Genomic DNA, 27,070 nt, shown 5'->3' with positions numbered 1-27,070 from the left:
GACGGCGATTGAGACGGGAGTATGAAACGCAGCTCTGCGTCTCGCCGTACTCCCTAACCCGGCCAAATTTGCCGCTTCGGCGCTTTGTCAAAGTTTGCTGGCGAGTGAGCTCTCCCTGATCGGGCGCTTGTTTGTCTCTCATGGGCAAGAGGAAAGGAGCTTCGTGGGCAGCTCCTCCAGCGACTGGAGGCTCGAAATTGATCCAGATGACGTTGGACGCTGGAGTTGCGCGTCAGGCTCAGGGGGACGCCCCCAGACTTCGGGAGGATTGCCAAATGCATTGGCAAACCTTAGTTTAGATCGGGCTTCTCTAAGCCTGATACAGAGGCAGCCTCCTTCCCAACCTGAGGGGGTGGGGAACCGTCGCACTGGAACCGGTAACCTAGCTCTTCCAGGAAGGTGGACAACTGGGCAGCCCCAGAGGAGAGAAGGAAGTAAAATCTCCTGTAAGACGGGCTTCCACTGAAGACTTTTTAACATCTGTATTAGAGAATGACACGGTGACAAAATTCATCACCGTTCCCGTCCCCGCGGATAACCGCGGGAAACCATCTTCATGTCATTCTTTAAGGAGAGAGGGAAGAATCAGAGTATAATTGGGCACAACCACTGACCCGCAAGCTTTGCTTTGAAGAATGCTGGTGTGGAAGGACCGAGGTTGAAATAGACACTAGAAAATGACATGAGATTATTTCCCGCGGTTATCCGCGGGGACGGGAACAGTGATGAATTTTGTCACCGTGTCATTCTCTAATCTGTATCTTCCACTGCTGGAACTGGTGAGAGCGTTCCTTCTTTTGCTATCCAGTTTGGGGATTTAGTTAAACCTGCTAAAGTCAATTTAGACGACCTGTGGAGGGCAATAGTCACTATTGACTCAAACCTTAAAAAGGCTCTCAGGTCACACAGCACAAGGGATTAAGTTAGAAGAACAAAGCGAGTCTATAAAGAATCATGAGGAACAGATTAATCAAATTAAGTGTGGAGACAGAAATACTCAAAGAAAGATCTTCTATACAGAGTTTCAAGTTTATTTAAAATTTCTTATACGGCCCAATCAAGCCTTCTAGGCGGTAAACAAAAATGCCAAAACAATGTGCCAATTAAAATACAATTTAAACAAAAACAAACCAGGGGAAATGACATTTTTTAAAGACATTGACGAACGGGAACAAAAGGGAAGAAGGGTTAGAATTACAATTGACAGAAAGAAAGAAAACACTCAAGAGAAAGAATAACAAAGGGAGGGGGGAGAACTGAAGGTGGAAACCTTTCTTGAATCTAAGTCGTCCTTAAAAGGACAGTTGAAGTTACAAAAGCATCAAGGGAGAGAAATGTCTTTTAACTTAAAATTGGCAAGAGTTGTTTTTTCACGTAAGTAATTTGCGATACTGCTCCAAAGAGAGGGGGCGCTAACAGAGAAAATTGTAGTCCTCGTTTTGCTGATATGTTTCAATGAGAAAAATGGAATTGTTGGAAAATAAGCAGAGGGAGACTATCTTTTTAAAGACGCATTCAACATTTGATCTTTAGACTTACGACCAGAGGCTTTAGGTCTTTAACTTTTTACCCTCCCTCTTGTCTTTTTCCCTTTTGTTTATTCTCTCTAGCAAAGAATTGTAACTTCTCCCCCCTACCCTCCACGACTCATTGTCTGTTTAAAATTTGTAAGTTTGATGCTATTTTGTCTGTTCTCACAATTATGTTTTTAGGAAGTTGTACATTGCTTAGCAAATTGAATAAGCGATTCATCAAATATTAATAAAAACTTGAAACTTTAAAAAAAAACAAAAAAACTTGAAACTTAAGATTTTTAAATTTTCCAAAATCACCTGTAACTGCTCCATTAGCAATGGTACGGAAGCATCTGAAAGCGACTTTGCTAATTTCAGAAGAAAGTCTTCCGCCAATAACTAGAGCACAATATCTATCTATGAATATGGGGAAGAAACAGCTTGCCTCCACCCCGGGAGGAAAAAGAGAAGTACGTCAGAGTGATTTAAACCTTACAAGCTTTCTGGAGACTCACTTGAAGTCATAACTGAGAGAACTACTCTCATTGTGTCTTTTGCCCTAGAGTTTGATAGGGATTTAATTCTACGGACATACTTCAGACCAGGGCTGCCCAAAAATCCGGTCCTCGAGATCTACTGGCAGGCCAGGTTTTCAGGATCTCCACAATGAACATGCATGAGAGAGATTGGCATACCAAGAAGGCAGCGTCGGGAAGACTTCCGTTCGGCTCTGTGCTGCAAGCAGAGAAGGTAGGGAGAAGAGCCGCGCGACTGAGTACATCCAGCCCCGCAGGAACCCCGCGACCCTAGGGGGCATCCCCACGGGATCCCCGTGACCCAAATTTATCAGTCGCAAATTATTAGCTGTTCTCAATTTTTTTTTAATGTACTTTTTAGTTTGATACTGTTCCCCGAGGAAGGCGACACTGTCGCCGAAACTTGTATCCTAGTCGGGACTTTGTTTGGCTTTTATATATTTTAATTGTTTATTTTCAAATAAAAGATTCAATGACCAGTTGGCTGTGACATCTCCAGTGCCTCTTGTTGTTCTCCCCAAAAATAGAAGTGTCATATATGCTCAGAGGCCATCTGAAGAAACTTCGCCAGAAATAAGTTGTCATCACCCGATCATCGCATATATAAACATCTGGTAAGATAATTCTTGTGGAACTTTTTGAATTTTGCCTAAATAAACAATATCTCAGGCTGAGCTTTAAAAAAATCATATGATACAGTGTTATTTGGAATGATGATGAGAAAAAAAAGTCAAATTTCACCAGAAAATAACATGCTTTTATTAGTCATGACAGGGGTTGCCATTCAGCATATAACCAACAATTGGAAGAATTATAGTAACCTAAATTATACATTTTGGTGGAATACAATATGTCATATATTCAAAATGGAAAGAGCAATAGCAATACAAAGAGGGACATATACTAAATTTATAAAAATATGGGGGCCATTGACAAAATATTGCAATGAATAAATAGTAGGATTTCTCTTCTTCTTTTCTTCTTTTCAATATCTTCTTTGTGACACACATGAAGGGGAGGGTAGTGAAAATAATTTTTACACAATATAATATAATATGATATACAATATGTAATGTATGATTGGAAAGTACTAGAAGGGTGGGGGGAGGGAGAGGGGATAAAAATATGTTTAGAATATTATGTATTAGATATAAAAGTGATATTGTGTATTCATTAATTGTATTTCAATATTTTGTACACTTTATGTAAAATTTGAAAATGAATAAAAATTATAAATCAAAAAAAAAAAAAAATCATTTTTAGAAAGGATACTATAGTAGGATTGTGGTTTAATTGTAAGCTACTTACCCCCCACCCCACCCTTCCGATGCTAAAAACCGTGCTATGGTTTTGTGAAAGGAGGGGGGTTAGTTCTCAGGCGGGACATAAAGTCTGAAAAATAAATAAATATGAGGGGAGAGCAAGTCCTGGGAGAAGAGACAGTCAAAGAGCTGCACCCCCCAGTTCTCACGTTTTACGACATTTCCCTAGACAATTTTCAAACTCCTCTTTCAAGGGGAGCAAGCGTGTACGTTCTATAGGTACACAGCAATGAGTCTGGGCTTCAGCCAAAAATGTATCTGCATTTTCGGCTGAAACATAACAAGGCCGGAAACGAGTTTCAGGCTAGTTTCGATGCCGAAACCGAAACTCGGGGCTCCTTTTACAAAGCTGCGGCAGCGATTTTAGCGCACACAGAATTTTAGCGCTAAAACCGCTATCTAAGCTTAGTAAAAGGAGCCCTCGGTCGCCCTCTATTCTCCAGTACTACTTGAAGCAGGCTGCGAAAATGTCTCTCTTGGATGAGCTCACGGCCCTTCGCTGGTTTTACCTATCAAGGTGATGCTGGGATTGCGCTTCTTGGCCTCTCTCATCAGCCACCACTCGTAACCCCGGAAGAAGTTCTCGTCGTCCTCGTAGTGCATGTGGGAAGGCTCTGTGCCATCTAGGACAAAGAACGAAAATAAAACACTCCTAAGGAAAGCACTCCATAAAGGGGCACGTCTCGAAATGCGCATTGCCTGGAACGGAGCACGGCCTGCCTCAGTTTTATGCACAGAAGGGAAGAAAGCTAAAGCAAAGCTGCTATGTTCTGGTTTGGGAAGTGTGGTATACACCGACTCATCCTTCAGGCTAACGGAAGACGTTTCCATAGCAATGCTGCAGGATCTCTGTAAACTTCCTCAGCATCAATTAAATGAATGGGATTGGGACTTGTATACCACCTTTTTATAGTTTTACAACCACACTCGGAGCGGTTTTACATACAAGTACTTCAAGCGTTTTCTCTATCTGTGCCAGTGGTATTAGAGACTATCTAATGTGCCTAGGGCAGTGGAGGATTAAGTGACTTGCCCAGGGTCACAAGGAGCAGCGTGGGATTTGAACCCACCACCTCAGGGTGCGGAGGCTGTAGCTCTAACCACCACGCCACACTCTCCTCCAATACAATATCAGATGTGAGCCAAGTATAGAACAATGAAGCCACTGACATCACTGAGGAGGTTGGCTCTTATTGGTGGAATGGGGCATTATGACATCAGGGAAAGGGATTGGGACTTGTATACCACCTTTTTATGGTTTTACATACAGGTACTTCAAGCATTTTCTCTATCTGTGCCAGTGGTATTAGAGACTATCTAATGTGCCTAGGGCAGTGGAGGATTAAGTGACTTGCCCAGGGTCACAAGGAACAGCATGGAATTTGAACCCACCACAAAGTAGTATAAAGATGAAAGTGAGGTTGTGCAAGCCTTAGCAAATCAGTAACTTCACCTCACTGAGTATGAAGAGAAAATCTTGTAAATAATGTGGTTAAAACTCTATTTAGAGATATACCACAAAGTTCAGTGCATGATATGCCTTGAATACTTGCTGTGCATCGTCATCTTCTTTATAATATGAAGTAAGACAGGCAAATGACCTTTAATGTTTCAATCGTTTATTCATTCTTAAACCATACAGAGTTACTAGCATGCCCCGACGGGACCCATTTCGCTCATAAAGAGCTTTCTCAAGGGTTCACAGTAGGCGCTCTGCATAATATAAAAAAACATTTTACATTTTAATTTTATAAAGACATACCATAATACAAATAATCATTCTAATCTCTATTCACATGGTTAAAGAATGAATAAATGATTGAAGCATTAAAGGTCATTTGCCTGTCTTACTTCATATTATAAAGAAGATGACGATGCACAGCAAGTATTCAAGGCATATCATGCACTGAACTTGGTGGTATATCTCTAAATAGAGTTTTAACCATATTATTTACAAGATTTTCTCTTCCTACTCAGTGATTTGAACCCACCACCTCAGGGTGCGGAGGCTGTAGCTCTAACCACCGCGCCACACTCTCCTCCAATACAATATCAGATGTGAGCCAAGTATAGAACAATGAAGCCACTGTGACATCACTGAGGAGGTTGGCTCTTATTGGTGGAATGGGGCATTATGACATCAGGGAAAGGGATTGGGACTTGTATACCACCTTTTTATGGTTTTACATACAGGTACTTCAAGCATTTTCTCTATCTGTGCCAGTGGTATTAGAGACTATCTAATGTGCCTAGGGCAGTGGAGGATTAAGTGACTTGCCCAGGGTCACAAGGAACAGCATGGAATTTGAACCCACCACAAAGTAGTATAAAGATGAAAGTGAGGTTGTGCAAGCCTTAGCAAATCAGTAACTTCACCTCACTGAGTATGAAGAGAAAATCTTGTAAATAATGTGGTTAAAACTCTATTTAGAGATATACCACAAAGTTCAGTGCATGATATGCCTTGAATACTTGCTGTGCATCGTCATCTTCTTTATAATATGAAGTAAGACAGGCAAATGACCTTTAATGTTTCAATCGTTTATTCATTCTTAAACCATACAGAGTTACTAGCATGCCCCGACGGGACCCATTTCGCTCATAAAGAGCTTTCTCAAGGGTTCACAGTAGGCGCTCTGCATAATATAAAAAAACATTTTACATTTTAATTTTATAAAGACATACCATAATACAAATAATCATTCTAATCTCTATTCACATGGTTAAAGAATGAATAAATGATTGAAGCATTAAAGGTCATTTGCCTGTCTTACTTCATATTATAAAGAAGATGACGATGCACAGCAAGTATTCAAGGCATATCATGCACTGAACTTGGTGGTATATCTCTAAATAGAGTTTTAACCATATTATTTACAAGATTTTCTCTTCCTACTCAGTGATTTGAACCCACCACCTCAGGGTGCGGAGGCTGTAGCTCTAACCACCGCGCCACACTCTCCTCCAATACAATATCAGATGTGAGCCAAGTATAGAACAATGAAGCCATTGTGACATCACCGAGGAGGTTGGCTCTTATTGGTGGAATGAGGCATTATGACATCAGGGAAAGGGACTGGTGACTTGTACACTGCCTTCACGTAGTTATACAACCACATTCAAAGTGGATTACATTCAGGTACTTCCTATCAGTCCCAGTGGGCTCGCAATCTAACGTACCTGGGGCAGTGGAGGATTAAGTGACTTTCCCAGGGAGCAGTGAGGGATTTGAACCCACAACCTCTGGGTGCTGAGACGGTAGCTCTAGTCACTGTGCCACACTCTCCTCCTCTAACCAGGTTAACAATGACTGTGTTAAGACTCCACACAGCGCCTCATTCTTAAAAAATACTAAACACATTTTACAACAGCGGTTCAGACCCAGGTACTCGCAAGCAAGGGTGAACATGGGAGAAATGCGATTTCAGGGCTGCTAGGAGAAGGACGTTCGATCTCTTAAGGAAGAGGAGGGGATAGAAGCATGGTTAGGCAGACTAGCTAGACCAGTGTATCACAAACTGTGTGCCGTGAGATGACGGCGAGGAAGAGAGATGACTCAGCTCCTTCTCACCTTTCCTTCAGCAGCACCCTCCCCACGCTCGCCGGAAACAAGAGGCTCAGGGCCGCAGAGGGAGGACATCTGCACATGCGCGTGGTGTCATCGTGTCAATGTCCGCGCATTTCAGGTGCCCTCCACCCGCAGCCCCAAGAGGAGAATTTTGCAATAGAGAATGACACAAGGACAAATTTTTCCCCATCCCTGCAAGTTCTTTTCCTGTCCCTGCCCCATTCCTGCAAGCTCTATCCTCACCTGAATAAGCCTCAAACCCTTTAAAATCCTAAGTAGCAACATTCTAGAGCTCAGATTATGATGTCATAATGCCTCATTCCACCAATGCCTAAGCTCCGCCCTCATCTGCACAAGCCTCAAACACTTTCAAATCCTAAGTAGCAACATTCTAGAGCTCAGATTGTGATGTCATAATGCCTCATTCCACCAATGCCTAAGCTCCGTCCTCATCTGCACAAGCCTCAAACACTTTAAAACATAAGTGTTATGATTTTAAAGTGTTTGAGGCTTGTGCAGATGAGGACAGAACTTACAGGAATAGGACAGGGACAAGGACAGCGACGGGACAGTGAAATTGAGTTCCTGCAGGGACGGGGGAAAAAAGTTTGTCCCCCCTGTCATTCTCTATATCGCAGCTTAAAACGTTTGCGACACACTGAGAGAGAAAAATGAAGGCAGATAAAGACCCCATAGTCTATGTTTCTAGGATTGTACACCATGTGACATGTAGGCAAAAATGTCAACCTATTGTTGGTGGAAAGTTACGTGTCTATGTTATGTTACCGTATTTGCCGGCGTATAAGACTACCCCTTCTTCCGATTCGCGACCCCCCCCCCCCAAGCCGGCAAAAACAGCTTTGCACCGCAGGCCCAGCCGCCCAAGACGAGTCGGAGGCCCCTACCCGCCGCATCCTGCACGTGGGCAGACTCAGCACAAACGCTGCTGATGGCCCCAATCGACACGCTGACCTCCCCGCGCACGCTGACCCTCTTCTCTCTGCCTGCACTTTCCCCGCGGCCCTCTTCGGCGACTCAGCAGGGGCAGCGATCAAGACAGGCTGCAAACGTCGGGACCTTCCCTCTCTGAGTCCCGCCTATTTTGTTTCAACTTCCTGTTTCCGCATAGGCGAGACTCACAGAGGGAATGACCGCCTGTCTTGATCGCCCGAGGCTGGGAGGAACAGAAGATTTCTGCAAACACCATCGGGGCAGAAAATTTAACGGGTCCATCTTGCCGGTCCTGTGCGGACCGGCAGGAATTTTCTGCGGACCGGCGGTTGAAGAACTGTGATGTAAACAGTACCCGGCGTATAAGTTCAAGTTCAAGTTTATTGATTCTTAATGAATCGCCTATTATAGATTACTAGGCGATGTACAAAACCATAAAACATGTAAAATAGACAATGGTGATAATGTAAAAACTAATTTTTGTTATAAATTAAAAAAAAAAAAAAATGACAAACAAAAGTACTTACATATTAAAACAAATATTAGTTTTAGACAAAAAAAAACATACAAGAGTTGTGAGGAAAAATAGGGGAGAAATTACAATATTTTAGCAAGAAAAGGAGGGTTACAACTATGGAAAAAAACAAATAAGAGGGGAGGTTAAATTTGGTAAAAAAGGAAAAAAAAAAAAAAAAACTTTAAGAATCATACGCATCTTTAAAAAAGAAAGTTTTTAATGCTTTTTTAAATACGGCTAAGTTTTTTTAAGTCCCTAATATACTGAGGTAAAAGATTCCATGATTGAGGGGCCAATACTGAAAACATATCATTTCGCCTAGTAATACGACCCCCGACTTTGGGGAGGATTTTAAGGTACTGAAAAGTCGTCTTATACGCCGGCAAATATGGTACATTGTTACGATGAAAAGTCAATTGCAGCAAAGAATCCCAAGGCCTACAGAGAAAAACTATGAACAGAGAACCAAGCACATACGCTAGGATCCCCGAGTCTCTGCTTTAAATCCTAGATTAGTTCTTTGCGCGTCAACTGGAATAAGAAAACTGACAATAGGATAAAAGTGAACCCATACCTGTGCTCTGTGCGTCACCTCCAATCTCTACCTTTAGAATGTGCAGGGAGGCACCAAAACCTGGCTAAAAAAAAAGAAGAAAAGAAGAGAATCAAACATCGATCAAAAGAAAATTAATTCTTCACCGCCATCTCCAGTAACTAGAAATTAAGAAAACTGAATTCAGTCAGGCTACAATACAGTGCACTGCCAGAAACCTAGCGAAGACGTTCAGTAGCCAATGAGGGGGTTTTGCATCCGCCAGGCCTGCCGCATCACCTTTCAGCAAGAGGCGCTGTACCTGCCGCCTCCAGCATGTACAAACCTAATCACATGCACATGAAAACCCAAAGGTACAGTTTAGGGAGTGAAGAACTTATGGACACGACAGAGGAGCGGGACTTGGGTGGGATTGTATGTGATGGATCTTAAGATGGCCAAACAGTTGAAAAGGTGACGGCGACAACTAGAAGGATGCTAGGGTGCATGAGGAGAGGTATGGCCAGTAGGAAAATGAGGTACTGGTGCGACCTCCAGAATTGTACACATTATTCTAAATGAGGTCTCACCTTCAAAAAGATATAAAAAGGATGGAGTCGGTCCAGAGGAAAGCTACTAAAACGGAGTGTGGTCATCATAAGGCGTATCTTGGGAGGAAAGGCGGGAGAGGGGAGATAGGATAGAAACGTTTAAATACCTATGTGACATAAATGCGCATGAGTTTAGTCTTTCATTTGAAAGGAAGCTCTGCAATGAGAGGGCAGAGGATGAAGTGACAGGCTCAGGAGTAAGCTAAGGAAATACTATTTTACAGAAAGGGTGGTAGACACCTGGTACAGTCTCCCGGAAAAGGTGGGGGAGACAGAGACAGAGACTGTGTCTGAATTCAAGAGGGCCTGGGATAGGAACGTGGGATCTCTCGGAGAAAGAGATAATGGTTACAGCAGATGGGACAGACTAGATGGGCCATTTGGCCTTTATCTGCCATCATGTTTCTATGTTACTAAAGTTCTGTGACATCACAATGCAGGTGTAAAGAGCCTTAGCCTATAGGAAGAGGAGATGCAAATGTTAAGAGCCTTAACCAATCGAGAGAGGAGGAGACAGTGGATGCTGCAGATGGACAGACTGGATGGGCCATTTGGCCTTTATCTGCCATCATGTTTCTATGTTACTAAAGTTCTGTGACATCACAATGCAGGTGTAAAGAGCCTTAGCCTATAGGAAGAGGAGATGCAAATGTTAAGAGCCTTAACCAATAGAGAGAGGATAGTGGATGCTGCAGATGGACAGACTGGATGGGCCATTTGGCCTTTATCTGCCGTCATGTTTCTATGTTTCTATAACCACAAAGCTCTATGACATCACAATGCAGGTGTAAAGAGCCTTAGCCTATAGGAAGAGGAGATGCAAATGTTAAGAGCCTTAGCCAATAGGGAGAGGAGGAGATAGTGGTTGCTCTGGATGGGCCATTTGGCCTTTGTCTGCCATCATGAGACTATCAAGTTATTGCACGGTTGTCACATACTGCACAGCTGTACATTATTCACTTTGATTAGAAAATATGAGGCGAGTCTAAAATGATATGCATATAGATAGTCTGGATATCAATAAGATGTTACGTATGCCTAATGTAAATGGGGGTGGGGGGCGGGGGAAAGAGTCTCCACAATGACTGTGTTCTGGGTAACTTATAAGCAAAAGATGGGGGGGAGCAGGTATAATTAAGGGAATTTGTAGGTAAATACTGATATCCAAAACAGTTTTTCTCCTTAAATCGGGTCCAAAACATCAGTATTATGTTTTGTTTTTCAATGTTTTTTTACTGAGATTTTTCAATGCATTTTAAATGCTTGGACTTTATCAGCCTCTCTACAAGTCAAACAAAAGAGTATTTACGATCACGATTCTGCAGACTTAGGTTACACCTTTCATCCATAAAGTACTGTTTAATTTTATAACCATTCAACACACTGCAGCCCGTTAAGCCCCAGAAGGTCACAGCCTCATTATGGACCAATTCACATGACTGCTCTCTTACTTCAGCAGTAATCAGAGCCCAGATCCTTCAAGGGAGGGCGTCACGGGGGCTGGTGCTACCTGTACAAGTGGAAGAATTGCCCCAAATGGTAGAGCAGCAGGGCCAAGAAACAGGAAATGCCAGTTCAAATCCCACAGAACATAAGAATCGCCGCTGCTGGGTCAGACCAGTGGTCCATCGTACCCAGCAGTCCACTCACAGCGGCCATTAAGTCAAAGACCAGCGCCCTAACTGAGACGAGCCCTACCTGCATACGTTCTGGTTCAGCAGGAACTTGTCTAACTTTGTCTTGAATCCCTGGAGGGTGTTTTCCCCTATGACAGACTCTGGAAGAGCGTTCCAGTTTTCTACCACTCTCTGGGTGAAGAAGAACTTCCTTACGTTTGTACGGAATCTGTCCCCTTTCAACTTTAGAGAGTGCCCTCTCGTTCTCTCTACCTTGGAGAGGGTGAACAACCTGTCCTTATCTACTAAGTCTATTCCCTTCATTATCTTGAACGTTTCAATCATGTCCCCTCTCAGTCTCCTCTTTTCAAGGGAGAAGAGGCCTAGTTTCTGTTCCACTTGTTCCTGGAATTTTGACCCATAGAGACTAACTTATTCTTCGTTTCCAGTTTGTTCTCTCCGGTAGACTCAATTCCCTCTTTGATGTATAAGGGCAACATCCCCACCTTTTTGACCCACTCTGTCTCTGCGGTATAGCTTGTATCCCAATAGCACAGTGTCCCAGATGTTTCCCTCATTCCACCATGTTTCCGCGATGCCGATGATGTCAAGGTTATCTTTTTGTGCCATAGCTTCTAATTCCCCCATCTTATTCCTTAAGGCTCCTTGCGTTCGTGTACATACACTCGAGTTTGCGGCCTGTTCCTTTCTTGCATTTCCTTCCCTCCTGTGTCCCTTTCGATCCATCAGGATTTCTGTCTTGCCTATGGCCCAGTGAGTCTTCCCCGCTATCTTTCTGCACGGTATCCTCTGGGTATACCGGTTCCCGAACCATCGACTTTCGGTCGACTGTCAGCTTTCCCCTTCTTCCTAGTTTAAAAACTTCTCAATTCCTCTCTTGATGTTGCTTGCAAGCAGCCTCGTTCCGTCTCCGCTGAGGTGGAGTCCATCCTTCCTGAACAGCTTGCTCTTCCCCCAGAATGTCATCCAGTTGCGCACGAAGTGGAATCCTTCTTCCTCACACCAGCGCCTCATCCATGCGTTGACCGCTTGCAGCTCCACCCGACTGTTCTCATCGGCCCTGGGTACCGGCAGGATCTCCGAGAATGCTACCCTCGGTGTTCTGGTCTTCAGCTTCCTTCCTAGCATCCGGAACTGGTCCTTCAGTACTTGTGATCACGAGCAAGTCACTTAACCCTCCAAATTCATCAGATACAAACTGAGATTCAAGCTTATTTAAAATTTCTTATACCGCTTAATTAAACTTCTAGGCGGTGTATGATGAAAATACCATAAAATCAAATTAGAAATTAGTAATGGTAAACCATACCATGATATATTAGCGCAACAAATGACACGACTTACAGACTTATCTCAAACAAATGGGAAAAAGGGCAAGAAGTACAATCTTTGGAGAAAAGAGCACAGAGAAGGGAAGAAACAATAGGGAAGGATCAAAACAAAGAAGCATTGTTTTAGTCCTTAAAAGGATAGTTATTGTTCAAACACATCCTGGAACAAGATGTTTACCTTGGATTTAAATTGATTTAGTGTAGACTCTATGTTCCAGAGGGAAGATGCGGCGACAGCGAAATTATTAGATCTCAGCGTGTTGATTCAAGTTTCAAGTTTATTTGATTATTTGATTAAATGCCTATCCAAAATACTAAGCGTTGTACAATAATAATTAAAACATTAACAAAATTACACAGAGACTAGCATCTTAACATACTTTGGGGGTTTTTTTTTTGTTTTGTTTTTTGTTAATCTACAAGGACACAATAGGAAAAAAGGGGGGGGAGAGCTACAATATTTATTAAGAAAAGATACAGCAAAGGAAAGAACAATGGGACGGGAAATCAAGAGTTGCTGGACTTGAAACGAATAGTCAATTGTAGGCATCTTTAAAAAAGAAACATTTTAAACTATTTTTAAATTTCTGTAAATTGTGTTCAGATCGTATATATATAGGAAGAGAATTCCAAATCGTGGGGGCAGTTACTGAAAAGATTGTATTACGTCGAGTGCCTATTATTCTTAAGGATGGGATATTAAGAGTATGCTGTGAGGTGGATCTTAGAGCTCTCGGAGGGTCATATGGAATAAGAAGTCTGTCAATAAATGCTGGGACATGTGTTTGTATTGTTTTGAAGGTTAGAAGTGCTATTTTAAATGTTATTCTATATATGACGGGTAACCAGTGGGCTTTTTGTAAAAGAGGAGTGACATGATCATATTTATTTGAACCTGATATAAGTTTGATAGCTGTATTTTGAATCAATTGTAAACGTTTTATATCCTTTAGGTTTATCCCTTTCAGTAGAGAATTACAGTAATCCAATTTGGATATCACAAGGGAGTGAATTAATGTAGTAAGGGATTTGGCATCGAGAAGGGGGGGCCAAAGATCTAATCATCCTTAATTTATAAAAACAGTTTTTAACTAGAGCACTAATTTGTGAGCGAAATGTGAGTTTATGGTCGATTAGCACACCTAAAATTTTTATAGTAGTGGTTGGTTTAAGTGGAGTGTTATCAATTGAGATAGGAGCATGTTGATTAACTTTAAAGAAGGTATGGTAAGGAGATTCTGTGACATAGAACGGAGTGATTTAGATGAACTATAAGGGATTAGAAGTCTATCAATGAACTCTGGCTGATTACGCAAACGGATTTGTGAGCCCTCTGGGGACAGGGAAATTTCTTGAGTTATAACTGCAAAGGCCAAGTTAAATCCAATATGTTCGCTCTTTCCAAAATTACTTGAACTAGGGGGCAGGTGATAAAACTACTAAGCAGTAGATATAAAACACACCGGAGAAAATATTTCTTCATACGACATGTAATTAAACTTTGGAATTTGTTGCCGGAGAATGTCGTAAAAGCAGTTAGCTTAGCAGGGTTTAAAAAAGGTTTGATAACTTCCTAAAAGAAAAGTCTATAACCAATTATTATGATGAACTTGAGGAATTCCACTGCTTATTCCTGGGATAAGCAGCATAATATCTTGAGATCTTGTCAGGTACTTGTGACCTGGATTGGCCAGTGTTGGAAATAGGACTTCTATCCCAATATGGCGACTCTTTATGTTCTTACAAGAAAAGGGACAAAAACCTTGCAAAATTTTAAATAATAGACAGGCTACTTTAAATTAAACCTGAGCATGAACAGGTTGCAAGAAAGAAGGGAAGGAGTCTGGAGTTGCCAGTGAAAGAGAAGGGTACAGAGAAGAGGGGCTTGCCCAATGAGCGGAGATCACAGGGGGAGTAAGAGAGGAGAGATATCAGGGGGCTTCAGAACGAACGCACTTTTAAGTCAGCAAGAGGAGTTTAAACTGTAATTCCGAAATGGACGGGGAGCCAATGAAGCAACTTGAGGAGATGGGATAATGTGAGAATAGCGGCTCTCACGGAATATGAGTCGCGCAGCAGCATTTTGAATGGATTAAAGAGGCGAGAGACAGGCGTGCGAGAGGCCTGAGAGAAGTATGTTGCAGTAGTCTAAGCGCCAGGTGACGAGAGTGTGGAGAAGGGTTTTGGTTGTGTGTTCAGAGAGAAGAGGACAGATTTTGGTAATGTTATAGAGGAGGAAGCGACAGGATTTGGCGGTCTGTTAGATCTGAGCAGAGGAGAGAGAGGAGTCAAAGATCACCCCTAAGGCTGCGAGCCAACGAGACAGGGAGGAGGCAGGTTTGGGGGGGGGAAAGATAAGGAATTCAGTTTTAGCCATATTCAGTTTGAGATAGCGGCGAGACATCCAAGCAGCAATGTCGGACAGGCAGGCTGAAATTCGGGCCTGAACTCCCACGGAGATTTCAACATGGATAGGTAGATCTGGGAGTCGGTGTCAGGTCAAAAGCGTGCCGGGACAATTGAGCGCAGCGCGGAGGCACGCACCACTCAAAATTACTGTTTTTAAGGCTCCGACGGGGGGGGGTGTGGGGGGGTAACCCCCCACTTTACTTAATAGACATTGCGCCGCGTTGTGGGGGGTGTGGGGGGTTGTAACCCCCCACATTTTACTGAAAACTTCACTTTTTCCCTGTTTTTAGGGAAAAAGTTAAGTTTACAGTAAAATGTGGAGGGTTACAACCCCCCAAACCCCCCATAACGCCGGCGCAATGTCTATTAAGTAAAGTGGGGGGGGGTTCCCCAACAAAAACCCCCGTCGGAGCCCCTAAAAACAGTAATTTTGAGCGGCGCACACCTCCACGCTGCGCTCAATTGTCCAGGCGCGCCTTTGTCTTTCGCGCCGTTGTCTATGAACCGAGAAGATCAGCGTACCAAGAGAGTGGGTATATAAACAGAAAGTAGAACTATGATAGAGCTGGGAAAAGCTTTGAAGTTATACTGCAAAAATACATCCTCACAGAAAGGGGAAAGATGAACAAATAACCTCCCAAACTAACAGAACTGAAGAATGTTCTGAAGAAGCACAACGGATCCTTCGCAGTAAAGAAAAAGCAGGCCAGAGATGAACTGGGCTTAGGACACTGAACCAGAAAACTACATGGACCTTGCTGGTCTTTTCCTGATATCATACTACTTCTAATATATTTCCACTGAAGAAATAACCCAGAGAATCACTCTTATAGTCTCATTTGTTTTAGAGTTTGATGGTGTCAGGTCAAAAGCGCGCTGGGACAAAGGCGCGCCCAGACAACTGAGCGCAGCGCGGAGGCACGCACCGCTCAAAATTACTGTTTTTAGGGCTCCAACAGGGGGGGCACGGGGGGGCTTAATAGACTTCGTGCCGCGTTGTGGGGGCGTTGTGGGGGGTTGTAACCAGTGTTCCCGCTAAGCTGCGTTGGCCTGCGCTCGCGCACAAAATATTACATCGCAGCGCAAAGTTTCTCTTCACAGCGCACACACGCGTCGGTAAGGTAAGGGGACGCATTGGGGGGATTGCACTTCCCCACAATTGCCATGCTTCGGTTCCTCTTCTTCCTTCCTTCCTCCCCCCCCCCCCCCCGCGGGACCCTGCGGCACCATCAACTCTTACTCCCTCTAATGTCGGCCCTGCAGCTCCAGACTTCCTCGCACCTTCTCCCCTCCCCCTTTGGATCGCTATTATTTTAAATGTTATAGCCGCGGAGCTGTATCCATCAGTGGAGATGTCTAACCTCGGCCTGCCCCGGAACTCTTACTGCAGCAGCCGCCCGTCTAGGCAGGAACAGGAAGTCACTGTTGCAGTAAGAGTTCCGGGGCAGGCCGAGGTTAGACATCTCCACTGATGGATACAGCTCCGAGGCTATAACATTTAAAATAATAGCGATCCAAAGGGGGAGGGGAGAAGGTGCGAGGAAGTCTGGAGCTGCAGGGCCGACATTAGAGGGAGTAAGAGTTGATGGTCCCGCGGGGGGGGGGGGGGGGGAGGAAGGAAGGAAGAAGAGGAACCGAAGCATGGCAATTGTGGGGAAGTGCAGAGCTGCAGGGAAGAGTGTTGCGGTACCCAGCTGGAGGGAGAAGGAAGATGAGGGAGGGAATTAAAGGAGATGCCAGGGCTTGGAGCGTAGGAGGAAGGTATGCCAGTCTAAGGGAAAAGGAAGGGGGAGATGTGAGAGCATGGAGGGGGAGCGAAAGATGGAAGAAAAGGAAAGGAGAGAGATGCCAGAGAATCAGGGAAGGGGAGATACCAGACTATGAGGAGAGGTGTGGGAGAGGGAAGGCGAGGAGAGAGATGCCAGACCAATGGGGTGAAAGGAGAGATGGAAGGGGGAGGCATACAGTTTCTGGAAGGGGCATAGAAGGAGAGAAGATGCCATATAGGGGAAGAGAGACGGCAGACAGTGGATGGAAGGAAGAGAGTTACAAGAAGATGAGGAAAGGAGAAACCACAGAAGACAAAGGTAGAAAAAAATTTCTATTTATTTATTGCTTTAGGAGACATGTGTCACTGTTTCTGTGAAGCATTGTATGCAGAGTCCAGCTTCTTGCTGGTTCAATTTAACCTTTGTCTATGTATTTTTATTTTATCCCCCCTTTTACAAAACTGTGAAGCGTTTTTAGCACCAGCCTTGGTGGTAGCAGCTCTGATGCTCAGAATTTTATGAGCATCAGAGCTGTTACCTCCGTAGCTAAAATCCACACTACAGTTTTGTAAAAGAGGGAGGGGTTAGTTTGTGATTACATATTCCTTACTAGGCGAAGGTGTTTTCTGTGTTCTGTGTGTTCGAAAGACATGGTTTTCTGTTAGGATTGACGGTGTAGGATTGATCTGTGCTGGTCTGGCTTGTTTAGTTTTACAATGGGTGTATTGATGTACTGCTCACTGCAATATGTAAGATGCTGCCTTTTCCTAGGTACTCATGTGTGACGTGTGGTTTGTTACTAAAAATCATGTTTTTCTTACAGATGGGGGGGGGGGTGCCAAAAATGATGGGCCCTGGATGTTACATATGCTAGGTACGCCACTGTATGTAAAGATACCAGAAAGCTGGCGTAGCAAAAACTTCTAAGTTTTGAGTATTTAACCCTCCCACAATCTCACGGGCACTCGTTTCAAGTTTATTGAGATTTTGATTTAAACGCAATATCAAATATTTTCAATGCGTATAACAAAAATAAATTTGGGGAAATAAATAAAACCATTTGAACCAGTGTTCCCGCTAAGCTGCGCTGGCGTGCGCTGGCGCACAAAATATTACATCGCAGCGCACACGTTTCTCGTCACAGCGCACGATCGGAAGAGGCGTACGGCAGATGGCAGGGCGGCGAGAGGAGAATCGGGCGAGTTGGCTCATAACTTGCTGGCGCCCGATATTTTTGGCTCACGGTGAAAAAAGTTTGCTCACAACACCCGCCCGCTTAGAGGGAACACTGGTTGTAACCCCCCACATTTTACTGAAAACTTCACTTTTTCTCTGTTTTTAGGGAAAAAGTTAAGTTTACAGTAAAATGTGGAGGGTTACAACCCCCCAAACCCTCCATAACGCCGGCGCGATGTCTATTAAGTAAAGTGGGGTTTCCCCAACAAAAACCCCCGTCGGAGCCCCTAAAAACAGTAATTTTGAGCGGCGCGCGCCTCCACGCTGCGCTCAATTGTCCGGGCACGCCTTTGTCTTTCGCGCCGTTGTCTATGAACCGAGTTTGATAGGGATTTGATTTTTCGTACATATTTTTAAGACGTATGAATAACACATTGTTGGGTTCAACAGAAGAGAAAAGACTTTTTGGTCTAAAGACCAAGAGTTTTGGCTCTGGGTGGTTCTTTCGTTTTAAAATTTCCCGTTAAGTGTTGTGACTCAATAGAAAGGAAATTTTTTTTTTTTTTTTAACCCAGTTGCTGCAATTTGTTGTGGCCAAAGGAAGGGGGGGGGGGGAGAGTGACCATTGGCTCAATAACAGTACCTACACTTTAACGAACCGGTAGCTGGAAGTAATCTCTCTAATTTCTATTATGTCCTGATGATTTATTGATATTTTTCTTTATTGTTGTTGTCTTAGGTCTTGGATCATGTTAATTTGTGGACTAAATAATTAATATTCAGTTTCTTAAAATCTTTTTTTGGCCGGGCTTAGACCATCCATTTTTCCTTTATATTATAATTCTAATGAATATTCAAGTTGATCTGCTTGTTTAAAATGTAAAATTTCAAAATATATATATATATATTTCCATTATCAGTATGAAATTAATCAAAGTGCCTCCCCCACCCCACAGTCAGAGTCATTGGGTGAGGGGATGATTGCAATTTGAAGTTATAACAGTTTTCCACATAGTGATCATTTGCATAGACCCTCTCCTCACAAAAAAAAAAAAAAAACCCACAAATATTTGACCAATTGCTTCTGCAAAACACTGCATCTCTACACTTCGATTTCTTCACCTTATAACAAGGAAGTAGTAGAAGCGGAAATACTTACCTTAAACAAATAATCTAAGATTTGAGTGCGGTACGGCTCTGGGTAATTCACCAAAAGTCGAGAAGTTGCCTGAAAAATAAAAAAAAATATATGACAGGTAAGGGAGGGTCATTGGTGTGGGCAGACTGGATGGGCCTTGGCCCTTATCTGCCGTCACTTTCTATGTCTCTATATGCAAGAAAAGACTCGATGCCAATCACACAGTTTTCCTCTCTGTTTGAGGCTCTCGGGCCTTGTTTTGAACAAGCCTGCCAGTTTGTAATGTGTTTACACGAAACATCACATGCTCGAAACATACAAAGGCTGTCATTGTTTCCAACACGAACGTATAAAGAATAAGCAAACATCGTACAATAGCAACAGCTGCTAAAGCAACACACTTAGGGCCAGTTTTCCCCCAGCTATTGTGCGCTTATTAGAACAAGTAGTAACTGAGTCTGGCAGTTCAGAAACCAATTACACGATGCTTGAAACTTCTATGAATACTTTACTTATTTATTGGATTTTAAACAGATCAACACAGAAGAGAAATCGGAGCAATAAGCAACAAATAAGAGATGGGAGATCGGAAAGTCCAAAAGACTGAACTTCCAGGACTCGAACCTCAACTCAAACCTACCCTTTTAGGGCTCCTTTTACAAAGCCAAGCTAGCGGTTTTATCGCACGCACCTTTTAGCGCTCGCCAACCCCCGCGCTAGCCGAAAAACTGCCGCTTGCTCAAGAGGAGGCGGTAGCGGCTAGCGCGGCCGGCAAATCAGCTGACGCGGCTTCGTAAAAGGTGCCCTTAGTCTTGGTAGTTAGGGGTGGAAGTGCATCTGATAGCCAGGTAGCCCACATAAAATTAGGGCAAGTGAAACTCCCCCCCCCCTTTACTGAACTGCAGGAGCACTGCAGATCGTCCATAGAATATAATGGACGCATTAGCATTTAGCGCGCTATTATCAGCTAGCACGCCTTAGTAAAAGACCCCCTCAGTGCGGCTCCCTGCGCTAATAACCGCTATCACGGTTTAGTAAAAGGAGGGTAAGTTAAAAAAAAAAAGGGGGGGGAGGGGAATTACAAGTACTACCGACTTCTGGACTACCTTACCCCAAATTTAAAAATATAATTAAAAAAAACAAAAAACCAAGCACACCACTAAGGTGCGCTAGTGATTTTAGCAAGCGCTACAATGCCTTGCGTTGCGTGCTAGACACTAATGCCTCCATAGAGCTGGCGTTAGTATTTTCCATATAGCGCGCGCTAAAAATGCTAGCGTATCTTCGTAAAAGGAGCCCTAAGGTGCACTGATTTAGTGCGCGCTAAATGCTAAGACATCCATTATATGCATACGAGCATCTTAGCGGTTAGCGCAGCTCAATAAAAGGGCCCCTAAATCTAGCATTTCCCCACAATAAGGCAGATTCGGGATCTAAAGATTGGAGGTCCGTGCACGGACAAGTCCGCCTCTTAGCCTACTCCACCGCTTTCCCTGCACGCTCAGCTCAGGCCCCCGGCTCTGCCTTCCCTAGTGGCTAAGGAGGGAGGAGGCGCACAGTGGCTTTTGCTAATTGGCCCGATCGTCCCTTCATCCAGATCTCTCCCTCTGCGCCGATTCCAAGAGCGTCCAGTGAGATCATCAAGTTTGCAGACGACACAAAGCTATGCCGGGCAATCAGATCACAGAAGGATAGCGAAGAACTCCAGAGCGACTTGTGTCAGTTAGAGAAATGGGCAGAGAAGTGGCAGATGAAGTTTAATGTGGAAAAGTGCAAAGTAATGCATTTAGGCAGACAGAACAAGGAACACAAGTATAAAATGTCAGGTGCAACTCTGGGCAAGAGCGAACAAGAAAAGGACCTGGGTGTACTGATAGATAGGACCCTGAAACCGTCGGCGCAATGCGCAGCGGCGGCAAAGAAAGCAAATAGAATGTTAGGCATGATAAAGAAAGGAATCACAAGAAGATCAGAGAAAGCTTCATAGAGCGATGGTCAGACCACACTTGGAATACTGTGTCCAACATTGGTCTCCCAACCTAAAGAAGGATATAAAACTGCTGGAGAGGGTGCAGAGAGGAGTAAATGTAATGTAATTTATTTCTTATATACCGCTACATCCGTTAGGTTCTAAGCGGTTTGAAGAAAATATACATTAAGATTATAAATGAGAAGTAAGAAGATACTTAAAAAATTCCCTTACTGTCCCGAAGGCTCACAATCTAACTAAAGTACCTGGAAATTAATAAAGAAGAGAAAATAAAGATGGTTGAAAAAAGAAAAATTCTATGTGAACTTATAGGATGGAAATTAAACTGACAGTGAAGAACTGTATGAAAAATACATATGGAATGCAGTTAGAAGCTAATAAAAGGTATGGAGAACTTGGAATACGAGGAACGACTTAAGAGACTGGGATTGTTCTCCCTTGAGAAGAGGAGACTGCGAGGGGATATGATCGAGACTTTCAAAATACTGAAAGGAATCGACAAAATAAAGCAGGAAAAAAAAGTTATTTACGATGTCCAATGTGACTCGGACAAGAGGTCATGGACTGAAGCTGAGGGGGGGACAGGTCCAGGACAAATATCAGGAAGTTCTGCTTCACGCAGCGAGTGGTGGACACCTGGAATGCTCTCCCAGAGGAGGTTATTGCGGAATCCACCGTTCTAGGATTTAAAGGCAAGCTAGATGCACATCTCCTTGCAAGGGTTCATAGATAACCCCGCGAAAGACAAAGGCGCGCGCCGACAACTGAGCACAAGACGGAGGTGCGCGCTGAAGAAAATTACAGTTGTTAGGGGCTCCGACGGGGGGTTTTGTTGGGGAGCTCCCCAGTTTACTTAATAGAGATCGCACCGGCATTGTGGGGGGTCTGGGGGGTTGTAACCCTCCACATTTTACTGTAAACTTAACTTTTTCCCTAAAAACAGGGAAAAGGTGAAGTTTTCAGTAAAATGTGGGGGATTACAACCTCCCAAACCCCCCACAACGCCTCCAAAACGCGGCGCGATCTCTATTAAGTAAAGTGGGGGGGTTCCCCCCCACGCCCCCCCCCCCCCCGTCGGAGCCCTAAAAACAGTAATTTTCTGCGGCATGCACCTCCGCACTGCGCTCAATTGTCTGCGTGTGCCTTTGTCCCCGCACGCTTTTGACCTGACACCCCTTGCAAGGCGCATAGAGGGATACGAGTGACTAAGGTTACGCCAGGGTACACCTGGTTGGGCCTCCGCGTGTGCGGATCACCAGACTTGATGGACCTAAGGTCTGATCCGGAGATGGCAGTTCTTATGTTACTGGATGGAAAATAGCTGGGGGGTTTCTTTTTTTGTGGGGGGGGGGGGGGGTTTAAAAAAATGTATGCAAAGGTCTGCAGTGCATCTGACCTCGCGGACCTCACGGATCTGAACTGCACATCCTAAAAAATCTGAGATCCGCACCACTTTTAGTCTTTGGCTCCAACAGACCTCTATGACATTTTAGCACTGACGGATCCTAATGCTTTGCCCTCCCTATGCTGAGACTAAAAGGAGCACAGACCTCAGGGCAAAAGTTTTGCTGCTAGTCTCAGCAAGGGAGGGCAAAGCATTAGGATCCGTCAGAGCTAAATTGTCACAGATCCGCGTTTTACCCATCCCGGCAGATTCTGCCAGAGCTGCACGCGGTTGCAATGCTGCGGAGAAAGGCGAGGAGTCGAGGGTCCGCACTGCAAAACATCCCAGATCTGGGCACTATCCGATCCCCCCGAATGCAGCACTCACCCCTCCGCCGCTCAACCCGCCGATGCCATCAAACTCTCGACCCAGCCCGCCCCGGCTGTCCAGCACATAGTCCGCGCCGCTGCCCGAGCTGACTAGCAAGGGCAGAAGCAGAAGGACCGGCGCCGGAGAAACTCGGTCCCCCCAGGCTGCTATTGCCATAGCCCTTCAGCGCTCTCTCCCAGCCGGGGAATCACCTGATTCTATCGGCTGTGCATGCATATAACTAAAGGCAGTGCGTTTCAAGCCTCGTTCTGAGTCACTATCACAGTTTCGCTGTTTGTTCATTTAGAGTAGAGCAGCGCGTTTCAAGCCTCGAGACATCAGCACAGTTTATCTGGCCGTTTGTTCATTTAGAGTAGAGCAGCGCGTTTCAAGCCTCATTCTGAATCATAAGCACAGTTTCTCTGGCAGTTTGTTCATTTAGAGTAGAGCAGCGCGTTTCAAGCCTCATTCTGAATCATAAGCACAGTTTCTCTGGCAGTTTGTTCATTTAGAGTAGAGCAGCGGGTTTCAAGCCTCGTTCTGAGTCATAAGCACAGTTTCTCTGGCTGTTTGTTCATTTAGAGTAGAGCAGCGGGTTTCAAGCCTCGTTCTGAGTCATAAGCACAGTTTCTCTGGCTGTTTGTTCATTTAGAGTAGAGCAGCGGGTTTCAAGCCTCGTTCTGAGTCATAAGCACAGTTTCTCTGGCAGTTTGTTCATTTAGAGTAGAGCAGCGGGTTTCAAGCCTCGTTCTGAGTCATAAGCACAGTTTCTCTGGCTGTTTGTTCATTTAGAGTACAGCAGCGGGTTTCAAGCCTCGTTCTGAGTCATAAGCACAGTTTATCTGGCTATTTGTTAATTTGGGATTAGGGCAGTGCGTTTACAGCCTCGTTCTGAGTCATAAACACAGTATCTCTGGCTGTTTGTTCATTTAGAGTAGAGCAGCGGGTTTCAAGCCTCGTTCTGAGTCATAAACACAGTTTATCTGGCTATTTGTTCATTTGGGATTAGGGCAGTGCGTTTACAGCCTCGTTCTGAGTCATAAACACTGATCTTCTAGTTGCGTTTCTAACCTGGTTCTTAGTTGCAAGCCCTGACCATTCTCAGGCTGTTCGATCATCTCACCGGGGACGAGGGATAAGCACTAATTTCCCCACCCCCTTCCTGCGGGACAGTGCGTTGTAAGCCTCCTTCTGAGTCACAAGCACTCATCCTCTGGTTGGTTGATTATCTGTCGAGGGGTAGGAAGGTGGGTGGCAATGCGTTTCAAGCCTCATTCTGAATCACAAACCATTGATCATCCGACAGAATCCGGTGCGTTTCAAGCCTCATTCTTAGACAGAGGCAGGCCTAGCTAGGCTTAGGAAAGAAGTCTGCAGCACAAAGCCCTGTCTGCAGGAGAAGTTTACGCGGGGCTGCATGGGCAGGAGGCCTGGAAAGTCGCAGGGATCATTTCGTGGGCACCAGGGCAGCGGAAACTGCAGAGGACTGGGCAGGTTCCGTGGTCTGAGGTGGAGAAAGTGTAGAGGGAGCTAGAAATGGTTTTAGCAGGGGGCTATGCAAATTTGCTTATGCTGGTCACACCAGTGTGTGGGGTCGCTGGAGCAGGAGAAGATGGAGAAAACCGAGAGCAAAGGGGAGAGCAGGGCAACCAGGCAGAAGAAAGGAGGAGGGAAGAGCGCCAGGCGCGGAGACCCCGTAACAGGCAGCTCAGGCAGCGTATGTATAGGCCAAGAGCAGCCCTGGAGGGGATGCCAGAGAAGACGGTGGTGCATAACTATCGCCTGTGTACGAGGGCGATATTATCCTTGTACGAAGAAATAAAGTGTGACATCAACCCAGCGACGGCGCGAGGGCACGCCATCCCGGGGTTGTCAAAGTTACTGGGCACCTTGCATTTCCTTGGCAACGGATCATTCCAGAATGCCATTGGAGTGGCCTGCGGCATGGACCAGTCTTCTTTTTCCAGACACTTTAACCAAGTTTTGCAAGCTTTGAAAAAGCGTGTCCGGAACTACATACAGTTCCCGGAGCAGCCAGCACAGTGGCAGGAGTTAAAATCGGAATTTCTCAGTGTCGCTGGTATGCCAGACGTGTTGGGTGCGATCGATTGCACCCATGTTGCTCTCGCACCTCCGTCGGATAGAGAAATGGCATTCCGCAACAGAAAGAACTTCTACTCGCTGAACATACAGGTGGTTTGTGATGCGCAAATGAAGATTCTCAATGTGGTGGCAAAGTTTCCAGGGAGCTTCCATGATTCTTATATTTTATCCAACTCGGCACTAGGGCGCAATTTCATGGAGGGAAAATATGGAGAAGGCTGGCTCCTGGGTAATAATAATAGCAGTTTATATACCGCAGGACTGTGAAGTTCTATGCGGTTTACAATGATTATAAATGCTACAGATTGAGTAGAATTAGCATAGTTAATATCTATTGATTAACAGCTCTAGAGATCAGTTATTGTGGGAGAGATTGTGCAAATCAGTTTCCTATGTGCTTTAAGAACAGATACGTTTTCAGGTGTCTCCTAAATTCCCCATAGGTATTGGCAAGCGTAAGTAATTGTTTCAGATCATTGCCCCATAATGCTGCTTGATAAGAGAGAAGATGTTGGTGATGTCTTTTAAATTTACATCCTCTAACTGGGGGAGAAACAAAATTCAAGTTTGAGCTTCTCTTATATCTATTGGTTGAAAAGGAGAATAGGTCGGTTATGTATTTGGAGGCTAGGCCGAATAAAGCAAAAGCAGCCAAATTTAAACTTCGCACGTGCCTCCATCGACAGCTAATGCAGGAGTCGGTAGGAGGGAGTTATATGAACGAACTTCTTCAACCCAAAGATCAGCCTGACTGCTGCATTCTGCACTAGTTGTAATCACTGCATATTCTTCTGGGAAACTGCCAGATAGGCGATATTGTAGTAATCCAGTTGGCTCAGTATGAGGGATTGTACCAAGATTGTAAATCTCCCATAGTGCTATGGTGTCTTGAAAGAGCCAAGGGGAAGCATTATCATGGGGGTAGGGGGTAACGAGGGTAGATTGTAAGTGGGTTGAGAATGGACCAGAAATTTTGCAGATTGGTAGGGGGAGATGCAGGAATGGTAGGGAAACTTTTTCCCGTGTTTGGTATGCATATGGAAACTGAAAATAACATAAATTTATTTACACTTTTCTTTATATTGGTAGGGGATGCCGCATATGGATGTAAGCCATGGCTGCTGACCCCCCTGTCAGCACCTCATACACCTGCAGAGACACGGTTCAACGAGGTTCATGCAACAACGAGGTCCGTTATAGATCGTACCTTTAGAGTACTGAAGAGCCGCTTCCGCTGTTTAGATCGTTCAAGAGGGGCGTTGCAGTATGCGCCAGAAAAAGTTGCTGACATCGTCCTGGTGTGTTGCATGCTGCACAACATAGCGCTGAACCATGAGATGGCAAGTGAAATAGCGCCAGACCTGCCGCGTGAAGCCCTCATTTGTCCTACACCCACCGAACCAGATGCTGAAAGTGGGCGCAAGCTCCGACAGAAGGTTATAGAAGATAATTTTTCATGTACGTAGTACAGACACCATCTGAAATGTCCACTGTTCTGAGCTGTGTGTTGATGGTCTTCCATAGATCAACAGTAGACTCTCAGTTATCTGGCACCCATGGCGATTGATGGATGCCTGATAAATGTAGTTTCTGGTTGCTTGAGAGTTACTATTAAAAATAGGCCTAACTCATACTATACCCCATACTATGCCATACCAGAAACTGTTCCAGCCAAGCTACCAGACATGTGGTAGGCAAAGCATGGGAGTACTCAGGATACACTTAAATTTCCACCAGAAATTAATTTTTATTTTTATTTAAAGGATTGCAGGATTTCTTAGATTTTTTTTTTTTTGCTGGTTGTTTGAGTTCTGGTTAAAGTTCACTGTCTTATTATTTTTCAGTTAACGCATTTTCTGGTTGTGCCGGGATAAAAGAAAAAATGGACTGAATAATGTGGCATAAAAATTGCATTATTCAGTGCCTGTGGGGTGGTAAATTGTTGTATCATATTGGCCTGTAGGGGGGGTAAATCTTCTAGCCATATACTGAACATTGCACTGTAAGAAGGTGGGGTAGATTATTATTTTATATCTTCATTTACATCAAATTCCATTTCTTCTTTTGTCTCCCTACAGAACATTTGTGGTTCCAGTGACTATTGTTTGCAGTATTCCTTCCATTCCTTTTTCTTTTTGAAGATCAGAGTATAATAAACCTTTATATATTACCAAAATGAAGTTGAATATATTTTTTCTGTGGGATTATAATCT

General features: G+C 44.2%; 2 protein-coding genes across 3 annotated transcripts in view; one reads left to right on the top strand and one right to left on the bottom strand.

The window, feature by feature from the left end:
- GALC (galactosylceramidase) overlaps positions 1–23,003 on the bottom strand; it is a 121,147-nt gene extending 98,144 nt beyond the window's left edge. Inside the window, exons 1-4 of one of the 2 annotated variants that reach the window (XM_033953034.1) lie at positions 22,773–23,003; positions 19,033–19,101; positions 8,983–9,046; positions 3,882–3,995 (exon numbers count right to left, since the gene is read on the bottom strand). In XM_033953034.1, the coding sequence (XP_033808925.1) occupies positions 3,882–3,995; positions 8,983–9,046; positions 19,033–19,101; positions 22,773–22,931 (406 nt within the window). In that variant the 5' untranslated portion in view covers positions 22,932–23,003. The remainder of the gene's footprint in view (positions 1–3,881; positions 3,996–8,982; positions 9,047–19,032; positions 19,102–22,772) is intronic. The other variant, XM_033953035.1, reaches the window with a different exon arrangement.
- Positions 23,004–24,076: 1,073 nt separating this feature from the next.
- LOC117363373 (putative nuclease HARBI1) lies at positions 24,077–27,027 on the top strand. Its single transcript, XM_033950982.1, has 3 exons — positions 24,077–25,086; positions 25,947–26,315; positions 26,936–27,027. Coding segments are annotated over exons 1-3 (1,167 nt in total). The 5' UTR covers positions 24,077–24,290; the 3' UTR covers positions 26,938–27,027.
- Positions 27,028–27,070: the final 43 nt, after the last annotated feature.

The sequence above is a fragment of the Geotrypetes seraphini genome, chromosome 7, assembly GCF_902459505.1.
Source record: "Geotrypetes seraphini chromosome 7, aGeoSer1.1, whole genome shotgun sequence".
NCBI classification, from domain to species: domain Eukaryota; kingdom Metazoa; phylum Chordata; class Amphibia; order Gymnophiona; family Dermophiidae; genus Geotrypetes; species Geotrypetes seraphini.
The sequence above is the reverse complement of the archived record's forward strand: the minus strand, read 5'-3'. Positions and strand labels throughout refer to the sequence as shown.

Excerpts from the sequence above, each read along its gene's own strand:
- LOC117363373 (XM_033950982.1), top strand. The coding sequence starts at position 24,291 with ATGGTTTTAGCAGGGGGCTATGCAAATTTGCTTATGCTGGTCACACCA. Across the intron at positions 25,087-25,946 it reads TGGAGAAGGCTGGCTCCTGG|GGGATGCCGCATATGGATGT; the intron begins GTAATAATAATA and ends TTATATTGGTAG.